General features: G+C 44.1%; 1 protein-coding gene across 1 annotated transcript; it reads right to left on the bottom strand.

Moving 5' to 3' along the window:
* Window positions 1–2,016: 2,016 nt before the first annotated feature.
* LOC121047463 lies at window positions 2,017–3,793 on the bottom strand. Its single transcript, XM_042291377.1, has 3 exons — window positions 3,539–3,793; window positions 3,302–3,375; window positions 2,017–3,130 (listed from the first exon to the last, which is right to left on the bottom strand). Exons 1-3 carry the CDS (start codon window positions 3,791–3,793, stop codon window positions 2,017–2,019), a joined length of 1,443 nt encoding a protein of 480 aa, XP_042147311.1.
* Window positions 3,794–11,662: the final 7,869 nt, after the last annotated feature.

Here is an 11,662-nt window from a genome sequence, read left to right as displayed (position 1 = left end):
CTTATAAACTTCCGCAGCAAGAATATTACGCGGCTCTGGTGTTCTGGTACGACTCACGAGCAACGGAGGTGACACAATCTGCTACGACCACCCTCCGCAGCGATGCAGGCGTCGAAGGAGCGCAAGCTGGCGCAACCTGTGTACTACGCAGTCAGTCGCCGTCCCCGACGCTGCGCGTTTGGTGTTCAGGGCTTCCGCCCAGGTTCTTCGGTTGTGTTTGGCACCGACTGTTATTTCCTGTGCTTGTGTGTGTGTTCAGTGGCTGGACATTGGCCTTATAGAGCAGTTTTTCAGGCACAACAGCGACTCAAGGTTGACGGCGGAGGGACTTGCAGCAACGCTCTCGGTTGGTGGGTGTGACGACTACACGGATAAATTTTAAGATTGCTGCTAGCAAGGTGGGCCTTAGTCGCTTTAGGTTGACCGGATTCGAAGTGTAAGTACTCCGTGCAAAGGCGAATCTATCGCGTTTTTAATCCACCTTTGTTTTTATCACGCATGACCGACTACTAAGCAAGTGCTGCTGTACCGATCACGGAGTGAATGTCATCGGCCTTACATTGCGTAACGTCCAATAAAAAGTCATGTTTGTTCAGCAAGAAAACTTCCCTTTCGAGTGACCTCTTTTTTTATTGATAATTTCCCCCGTATCTAGGTGCTTTAATCAATAGGATCGATTAGGTTTGCTCCCCTAGTTAAACTGGTGGTTTTGTGAATTGGTTTGCTTCCAAAGCTAAAAGTGTAACAGGTGGGACCATTCAGTTTGCTGAAAATGAGCCGATATCGGAAATTCGTTGCATAACTAGCGTTTTACGTTTAAGATCGGTAAGAAACATGTTCATCTGATGATGCAGATCCAGAATGGGCGTGCTATAAACTTCAGCCTCAAGGTTTTTAATGGGCCGAATTGGTGATTACACGGCAATAAATATGGTGGTGGAAAACTGACCATTGACTTGGTGGGTTTTGATCGTGCTCATTCGTGTGCTGTTGGCAATTTAGGTAATGGCACTTCTTTTCCCTGACCATGTGGCTTCAAGGGACATTGCATCTACATGTGCTTAAATATGTTTATTTCAAGGTTTAGTTGACCCCTCTGCATCATTACAGGAAGGCAGTCTAAAGCCACAACAAACAGCTGTGGATATACAATGCTTAATTAGATTAAAGTTTTGGATCGCAAAAACTTTTTTGTTCACGAAATTGAGTTACTTTACTCTGGTCCAATGCTACTACCTTGTTTTCCGCACTATAGTCCACGGACAATACATGTTTAAAAGTAGGTTCTGCAGACTTGCAGGTGTGAACTATGCATATGGTTTTTCAAAAGTCGTTCAGTTTTATGCTGTCCAGACTATCCACAGGGGTGGACTTTTTTTTTCAGAATCGTTTATACCTTACGAATATCACCAGACGTGGGACTGCTGAAATCACGCTGTTTTGACCTGCAAATGTAACACAGGGTCATGCAGGCACTGTCTTTCCCTTGACCGTTCTGCACTCATGGGTGACCGCGGTGACATACACATTGCCCCCAAGGGGACAGGCATGACCTTGTGCAGGAGCTTTGTGATTGAGAAAAAAAGGAATCCCAAACAGCCAATAGCTTTTATTGTAAAAAAGTTGTTAAAATAAGCGGCTCTGCAGTCATTCTGGAACCACGGTAGCGATGCCGCCGAAAAAATGAAGAGCATTTACCGTAGCTTTTAAACTGTGTGTAATAGAGTCTGCACAAGAGGTCAAGTCGAATAGGGCAGCGGATGATGAGAAGAATGCAAGGATATGGGTATTCGCCGAAGAACTTTTGAAGAAAATGCCACCCAGGAAAAAAGCACGAAAACAGAATTCACCAGCTTGGCGGACTATGCACTGGGTGCGGGAATCAGGCCCTGCAGATTAAGCACCAAATGCAAACTATCAAAACAAAAGAATGTCAGGCTCAAATTGGCTCCTGTGGACTATACGCCTTATGCGGAGTATAGGCCGGAATTTACGGTACTCTTGTACATGTACTGCTTAGTGTCTGTCATTCATCTCACACAGTCTAGGCAGCATGTGCTTGAAATACACGTAATGTAGCTTTCTCACGAGATTTGTAATGTGGCTTTCATTTCGTTCTATTCGAATTACAGCTGACCGCACCTTTGAAAAGACAATTAGGTCACACACCTCAAGGTTCAATAGCAGGAGACCCAGCTGGCACTGCGAGTAATACGAATGATTCTCCTTCAGCGCAAGCTTCTTGCCCCTCATGACGAGGTAGGGGATCTTTTTCTTTTTGACGAGCCTCCTGATGGATACTGTTTTACCACGAGTAGGGCTCTTGATTTCGATTAAAATGAGAGGAGTGCCATCCTTCATTACAATTCCATCCGGGCTGTAACCGAGCCATGGTATGCTAGGGTTCACAACAAGGCCAAACCTTTCTGGTGCATTGCCTGTCCTCGCTTCATACATCTCGAGTGCTGCAGGCTCCGACGCCTTCCCATAGGCTGTCGCCTTGTTACCTTTAAATTTACGACCTGATAAAAGATTTTCTATCTTAAATTCCCACTCTGCCTCATCCAACGGCTCGAATGTGAACAGCCCACGGCAGATGCTCCCCGTTATGCGAAACCTTCTTTCGACAAGCCAGCGTGTGTTATTTTGGAGCACCGTGACTTGACACAGCTGTATAGCTGCTTGCTTCGTGACTGCAATATGAGTATCAAAGAATAGTCTTTGCTCAGGAGTCAGAGAGTCCATTGAGAATGCAACTAACCGTATTTTTGAATCTGACACTGTTACTTTGTAGAAACATTTCATCTCCATGTAGTCTACCACTCCAGAGCAGGGTGTGATATGGTCGTACAAATCAATCATTTTCTGGTCAGTGATGACTGGTGCAGTTTGACAATTTTCGGTAGCTCTTCCCCTAATATGAAGTGCTAAAGCCGACTGGGGTGCTGCATTGATTAGTTCAAGTCGTACTTCCTCTAGCAGATCATTGGGAAGGGAAGGTTGCTTCTGATGTTTCACATGGCAGAGTTCGGAAAGCTTCCTGGGCTCGTAGAGCTTAGCAGTGTGATGCCTTCCCCAGCACTGCGTCAAATCTGTCGAGGACAGCTCCTCTAAGTTATCGATACCAGTCCTAGAGAGAGGAAGACATCAAATTAGTCACTTTCATTAGTTTAACATGACGCACAGTAAGATCAAAATTGCATTATTGATCACCATGCTCACCACATCAGTCAAGTTCGTGAATAAAATATTGTGAAACTAATTAAGTTGCCTGGCTTTCATAACTACAAAAGTTAAATACCTGTTGATGAACAGCAATGCAGCCACAGCATGCTTGCAGGTACCTGAAAGGCCTGCCTTACAAGAGCATTTTGCCTGAAATAAAGGTGTGTGAATACGTAATCAATAATCTATTTTGTTTTACTTCGCGTAGTTAGAGTTGCTCAACATGTCAGTCAGCCTAGTACATTACAAAATATAGCTAATTATTTTCGAAGGAACATGCAGCAAATGTTAGAAATGTGGAAGTAATACTTACATTTATTTTTTCCGAAAGGTTGACGTCGATTGTATGAGGTTTCGCTTTGACCTGGCTTGTCTGCACGCTTAGTGCGAATAATTTAACACCAGCGTCGTCGCGGGACACAATACCGCAACACATCAGATGTTTAGCATTCAGCACAGCCTCGCCTTCCACAAGACAGCGTCGGCGATGTGGTGCCTCGCGTTCATCATTGTGTTCTCCAATATAAGCTAAAATGTCAACCAAATCGAGAGTAGACGGCGGAGCCATGTCTTTTGGAAAAAGCGGGAAATTTAACGCATTTTGGCACTTTTTTTTTTTTTAATTGGCAATTTTTTTATGAGTTTCACTTTAGGTTTTACGATTTGCATTATATATCAATATACCAACGATTTTCATTATATCAATATATACTAATTACATGTATCTCCACAAATATGCTTTATAAAAAGCTGACCAACACTGCAGGAGAACGAAACCGAAACTTCGAAATGGCCGCGTGTTTTTTACTGCCATCTACTGACGGAGACATGAAACTCGGCATATAAGTCAGTAGCTTTCTAGCTATCACTTTAAGATTCTGAAGTTTGTATAATCGAGCACTAGCTTTTTGATAATATCTATATTGAGGTTTATATTTAGCGGATACAAAAAATTAATACACTTTTTACAGGTTTCAAAACCTGCGCAACGCCCCTGCCATCTAGCGGTCGGTTTCAGTAACGTTCTCCGCGCGCGAAAAGAGCGATTTACGCGCTTTCCGCAGGTTCTGGTTTCTCGGGAGAAGCGTGAAGAATGGCGAAAGTAAAGTTTCGGAGCCACAAGATGTGCTCTGTGCCACAGTGTGACAACCGGGCTGTGAAAGGAAGTACAAGCCTTCACTCTTTCCCTTCGGACGCCCGCTTGAAGAAGGTTTGGCAGACTAAGTTGCGGATCGGCAAGCCAATCACACCGTCCATGCGCGTGCGTAGCCGCCATTTCACCCGCTCAGATTTTTTTTTGACCACTATCGGTAAGTAATGCCAGTTCAACACACTTGTCAGTCTAACAAATATGAGGTCACAACAGCAGGCTATAGCTACCACTTTTCATAAATAAGAAGGCTTGCTCAACTACATCCATGCCACTATGTGCCTAGGGAGTGTTGACAGTGAGGAGCTAGTTTGTCCAATGATTAAGACCGCCTGGTTAGCCAATTACACTCAGGAAATATGTAAGCATTAATCAATGTTCAATATTATATCCAATGGTTGGTGGCTCTCTTATGATACACATCATGACACTCGTGATTTCATTTAGTGCAAACTTCAGGAACTATCAAACAGTTATTTCACTATTTTCAGCGATTCAGTCGCCACAGAAAAGACGGCTCAAAAAGGGAGCTGTCCCCTCAACGTGCTTGCCGGTACGAACCCATGAGAGAAGAGCTGGCCCTGCTCAGCTAAGAGCACAGGAAACCAGAGCGAAGAGGGCTGCAACACGACAGGATGTACCTCGTGAGTCTTTGCAATCACTATCTATTATATAGCATGTTCACCTTCAGGTTTCGCTGAAGTACCAATGTAGTTCCATGCCATTAGTTAAGATATTCTATTTCTAACTTGTAGAACTTGCTACGAATTCACCACCACCACCACCATCATCCAGCGACTGCAATTCTCCAGAAGTGGAGACTAGTGCAAGGGCTACACTTGAAGACTTACAAGTAGCAGAAATGCTGCTTGACCTTTCCAGACCTGTTCAAGAACCCTTGGCTCAGGGAGAAGTAGCCCAAGACAAGGCAGTGCAAGTCGACACTACTACTGCCCCAGTGCAAAACCAGAGGTTGTCCGACCTGCTCACCACCGACGCATCTGTCAGAGCGTACACTGGCGTAGAGTCAATGGCGTTACTCAATGCCATTGTAAGGTGTGCCGAAAAAATTCATTCACAAACGTCTGAGCTCACTATGAGAGAAAAGGTGATCCTCGTACTTACAAAAATTAAGACAAATTTAAGTTTCACATGCTTAGCCATCAATTTCAAAATCAGCAAAGCATCCACCAGTCGATACTTCCACAGCACACTGCAAGTTCTTAGTCAAATAATGAAAGCAGCCTTGCCATGGCCAAGCAAAGATGAGGTCGTCAATAACTTACCCAGATGTTTTCAAAATTTTGCAAATGTAAGAGTCGTCCTTGATGGCACGGAGATCGAAATCGGAAAAGCAGCATGCCTGGCCTGTAGAATATGGACATACTCACACTACAAGGGAAGGCACACAGCAAAATTTCTAGTTGGCGTTTCTCCCGCAGGGCTGATCACATTCTTGAGTGATGGGTTCGGCGGGAGATCATCAGATAAGGCTACAGTGCAAAAGTCGACCATCTTAGAAAAGCTCGATGCGTTCAGTGATGACGTCATGGTTGATAAGGGTTTTACATAGAGGACGAATGTAACAAGTTAGGGATAGAAATTATACAGCCTCCTTACTTGCGCAATAGAAGTCAATTTTCTGCAGAAGATGCCACAAGGACGGCAAGCATCGCTCGTGCACGGGTTCATGTGGAACGAGTCATTGCTCGCTTAAAGATATACCGCCTGCTTAAGGGGCCTGTCCCATGGACACTGGTGCCTGTTTTGGATGACGTGATGACAGTCGCAGCAGGCATTGTGAACTTATCCTCCCCCATACTGGCTGAAGACAAGTTCTAAAAATGCTCTGCTGCTTTTTTAAAGGGGTACTCCGGCGTTTTCTTCATAGTCCCCTATTTGCTAAAAATTTGCTTAACACACCAACAAACATCGCTGAAATAGTAACCCAAATATTTGGCCAAAATGACTTTTTTTCTCCAAATTATAGAATTTACAATTTTGGGTCCTCATCGTGTTTTTCAAAGCAAAAAAACTCTACTGGCAACATTGAAAAAGTGGCTTCATGGGAAGGCAGGGGTTCACTCTTTGGGCTGTAGACTTTGTTCCCAACTGATTACAGGCAGTTTCATGGTATCAAATGAATGCTTTGGAAGGTCGCTCCAGCTTCCACGCAGCAGCGCAAAACAAATGCTTCGCATAGTTCATTTTTAGACAGCCCGCTGGAACCGCAAGCCTGCCATCCCGTGACGTCACGGCAATGAAAGGCGCAGGTATATCTGAATCTTGGTTTTGGCGTCATCTTCATTGGCCGATTTCACAATAACTATTTTGAATTTCGCGAAACTAAATAGCATACTGGAAAGAACAAAAGATGGCGATTTTGAAAATAGTGTTAGGCAAATATCGCCGGAGTACCCCTTTAACCCCTTACCGCACAATTTACAAAATGACCCTCCCGTAGTACATGACAGCAATGGTTTTTACTCAAGCTGCGTGTAGATCTAAGTATGAGACATCTTCGCTTGCAATGGTATTCACTCCATTATGTCGGCTTGGTTTTAGTTTTGAGTTTGCCGTGTATGTGGGTTTTTCTAGTCAAAAGCTATTGCAAACACAATAAATTTTGTTGCCAAGTTTTACCTCATGTTATGTTCGTTCCACACAAAGGGCAAACCCCCTCTCTTGAGAGAATCTCCATTTCAAAAGAAGCATTGAAAAAATGTTTAGGGGAAGTTTATAATCTAAAATCTATACAAAGCAACTTGTCAAAATAAAAAGGTCAGGTAGTAAAGGGATAACCCCGGTAAAAATGCTGTGGTGGGTTCCCTGACCGCGCAACTCTGCCAAACTTGTCTAGAAGTTATATTTAACCTTCATATAATTAGATATGTGTCCACTCTGTAAACAAAAGCATACATTTGAGTAACAGAGACCTAAAATCCTTGAACATATATATCTGCCATGTTTCTAATATTCAGTGTGTGTGTTTGTGTGTGAAAACCTATTTTTGCCCTAATAAAAGACATTTTCAAAAGGACATGTGTCTTCTGCTGGTACATATCTTCCAATTTATAATGCAGAGGCAAAAATAAAATCAACTGTGCACACCTACCATTTAGCATAAGCGCCTTTTGCCATTCATTCTTGAGCACACTCAAATATCAGCTTAAGTTGCTCTGTATAAAATACTTTGCACTGTTTTGTAAAAAAAAAAAAGTATAAAAAGAGAGAAAAAAACCTTTACCTTTGTTCTTCTGGCATTTAATACAGACTTTAGTTTGTCAGCAGATCACACACAGCAGATATCACCGCGGCACATGCAACTCGAACAACCGATGAGGCTATTGCTATTACAATAAAGCTTCCCACGAGAGCCAAAAGGAGGCTTGCAGAAGTGCACGAGAACATTGAAATGTATTTGGCGCTTCCGGGGCTTGTTTACATTATGCGTAAAAAAAGGACGGTCGGGGACTAGCTGATCGCAATATAACACCGATACCGATGTTTAGACACATAGAACGCAGCATGAAGACCTCGATCGTCCCTTGTATGCTGTAGCTGTCATACTTTCCATCCAACAGCTTTTTATCCATCCCCAGAACCCGATAAACCAGAACCAACACCGAAGAGTTCGCCACACCGTTTAATGCGACGCCTGAATGGCTACATCATCTAAGCAATGTCAACAACGTTTGCAGCCGCAGACCGATAAATTATGGTCTAGATAAAGTACGCGTCATAGTTTCAACGCGCCAACATTGTTCATATGTACCTTTCTTTGGACCCGCGTACCTTCAGTTCAACTTGATGACAGCTGCACCAGCGTGAGAAAGCCCACGTCGAACACTTGCACACATATCTTGAATATGGCAAGATTTCTTGGCTTCGACTGGCTTGAACACTTCCTTTGTAGCATCACCGTAGGTCTGGCTTGAAGTGATAATCATCTCGCACGCGGCAACAAACGCAGAACGACACGCTTTGCTTAATTTATACGCTACCGGTCTACGGGCGTCGCAAATCTATCCCCCTTTCGTCCGCCATGTTGGATCGATCGGAGCGCCCCCTATATTCGCTGAAACTCCTCAATTCCATCAATTGGGATCGAGTACATGCTGGCTGAGTAGATGCTTTCCCCTAGAAAAGAAAGGATAAAACAAAGGGCGTGAAGGCAGATATAAAATGTAGTAAATTGCAGAACTATATTGTAGTTCAAATTCATTATAAAAATATAGGCAATATTGATTACTTGGGGTTCGGAAAGCGATCAGTGAATGCTCACCATGAACTAGAATGCATGGATGAGATGGGTGGTGCATCTTGAAACATGTCAGTTACAGACTGGCCTTACTGACAGGCACCATCACAAAATTCCTCCAAAACACTGGGTAAGTGGGACTCGCTGCGAGGCTCGGTAAATACCTGGCCCATAAATTTGTTTTCTGGGGGCATTTTAGTGCCTCTTTAACGGGGACATGCGGAGCAAACCGGTCATTTTGACCACAACTACGTCCCATGTACATATACTCAACGTTTCCACACAAGAAAAGTGCTTTCTCAAATATGCAGATTTCATGTGTTCTGGAAGAAAAGTGGTAGCATTCAGGTTCATAACATCATTGTATAATGATCTTATGAACTCAATGATGTTATGAACCTCGACTGAACAGAGCACGTTTTGAAGGCTTTCAGCAAGGTTGCCGAACATGTATTGTTTGTACAAGAAATGCCGACGTTGAAATTCATAAATGGTTTTTTGAACTGTTGATACCGGCGTAAGAAGCTTTCCGTTAAAATTCAGGTAAAAAAAAAGTCGTATTTTACGGAATTTTTTTTACGACATTAACACGTCGTAGTTATCACCAGGGGATTGCATCACGTTAACAGCACTGTCTTCATTAGAATCCGCACTAGTCGACCGAGTCGAAGAGTCCTCAACCTGAAGCGGGCCTGCAGGTGATGCGCCGTTGCCCAAGAAACCTGTCACTCGTAAATGCGCCCAGTTCAAATGTGCCGTGAACTATGATTTCACACCTTCTGACAATTTGAGCACGAATACGAAACCAAAATACAGTCGGTGATGTGGCCTTTTAGATGTTTTAGCAAAGCCTCCCTTGTGTGGCACTCCTCTAAGCATGCTGGCACACTGAAAGCTTTCCAAACTCCTCGAAGCAAACCGAACTTACCTTTAGACGTTCGACGTCTTCTCAAAATATGCAACCTTATAGAGCATCATACGTAACAAACTAGAGACAGCATCCTTCGTCCACACACGGAAGAATTCGAGAGCTGAACACGTGCTCATCGAGTTGCGCAACCAGCAAGCGTGCTTGAACAGAAACTACAAATTCTGCAAGTAAACATCTTTTAGGGTGTGTATTTATGCCACCGTTACACTATCCTTGCCAAGCAAACAGGAGATTGATAATGAAATACCTGTCTAGAGTATCCAGTTGCTTTCTGTTCCGAATTTTCAGGTGCGCAAAAATCCGGGAATGCCACGAACGAACGAGGAGACGGGTGGGAAGGCGGGAAAATGAACCGAACGTCCGCTTCTTCCCGCGCTGTCCCAACCAACGTTGCTTTCTTTTGTCTATCCTTCTACCTCGTCGCATTGTTGCTCTACTGTTTGCTCTTAGTCTTTTTTTTTTTTTTTTTTATTTAAGGCTGTTACGTTCTGCATTGGCGCGGCTGGCGCGGACAAAGAAAGGAGGTGAAGGGGCGAGAGGAGGCTCTCTGGGTTCCCGCAGCTTCCGAAGGTCAAGCTTGGTGACCAATTAGCGATGCGCGTCTTTTCTTTCTGTTTTCTTGCTCCATGAAGTATTGCGTTTCCTTCTCGCTCTTTTTCGCTCGTTTACGGTGCATTTCAGGTAATTCCTCTTCACGGCGTATTTGCAGTTTTTATTAGCGTATAGCGCCGTAAATTTGACGGTTATTTTTTACAGTGTAGGTAAGAGCTGCATACAAGTAGCGACATTCTTTGATGCGCCAACTGCGTGGCAGTGCAGGTTTCAGTAAGCAAATGGCAGCTCACAGCAGAGAACTGAACGCCATTTTGTTCCAGCAGATTGAGCTTCGTCATTGATATTGGTGTGTCTTTACTTGTAAAAAGAAGTAGGAACGGACTTTAGTTCATACGATGGGTGCTTTTCATGGTCGGATGTGCGCGACGTCAGTGATCGGCGGAACCTTATCCGAGCTACGTCGATCTTCAGTCAACAGCCTGCTGACGACACGCTAGCGCACGGACAGAATGGTTCTCGAAACACCATCAATGAACTTTAGGTGACTGCCGGCTTGATTGACTGACCGTCTAATGCTCCCATGAGGATGAGAGTGGTGCGCACCTAGTGAAGCCACCAAACTGAAAAGTTGCAGACGGACAAGATGTCGTTCCTGGCGCCTCGAGACGCGAAAAGCGGCTGTTGTAACCATGCGTCAAAGACCGATTGCTACATCACCCAAGCATCAATAAGAATTATTCGAATATAGGACTACGCGCCGGAGGTGCTGGTGTCTACACCAGTACCGGTTCGAAAGCAAAAATATAAAACAGACGGCATTTTGCACGGGCGTTCGTCAACACTTTATTTTTGTTATTTACTTCGAATCCCTCATACGTGGAAGGCGACCACGTGCGGCGCATAGACCTACACTCCCAGCATTCTCCTTGATGCTCGTGTTATTAGCAATAGGGCTATTAGTACGTAAACTTCTATCCAAGTAGATCTTCTAGTGTTACGTAGAGAATCAATCAAAAAAATTGGATCAAACAAGGTAAAACGAAAGTCGCGAGAATCGTGCAGCAAACGTGAAAGTATACGTTTTGAGGCACGTTTTATAATATATAGCACTACATTCCTTCGTGGTGACACCACAGAGATTGCACTTAGTCAGCGGTTGTGTATGCTTGCAGCTCTGCATGGAGATATGGGGCACGATGCGGCGTCGCTTCTGCCAGCGTGTGCTGTTGTGCAGGTATTTATAGCAGACTGCAAAATGTTCTTGTGCCACGCACGATGTAGACATTTTAAGGCCTCATAAAACAAACAACACACTGAACTTGTATCTGTGGATGGCACGTATGCGGACCATTTGCAGAGAAAATTGCTGGTTTCAATTGTTAACGTTTGTTGCAAACTTTTTTTTTTCGCGCGATTGCGCGATCGAGGTCTCTGCACTGACACCAAGGGCCACGAAGCGCATTCGGACGACCACCACTCTGCCACTTCTCGGCTTAGTAGAATGAGTGCTTTGGGGAAATATTTCGCATAGTTTTGCAGT

This window comes from Ixodes scapularis, unplaced genomic scaffold, assembly GCF_016920785.2.
Source record: "Ixodes scapularis isolate PalLabHiFi unplaced genomic scaffold, ASM1692078v2 PGA_scaffold2__306_contigs__length_199485367, whole genome shotgun sequence".
NCBI classification, from domain to species: domain Eukaryota; kingdom Metazoa; phylum Arthropoda; class Arachnida; order Ixodida; family Ixodidae; genus Ixodes; species Ixodes scapularis.
The sequence above is the reverse complement of the archived record's forward strand: the minus strand, read 5'-3'. Positions and strand labels throughout refer to the sequence as shown.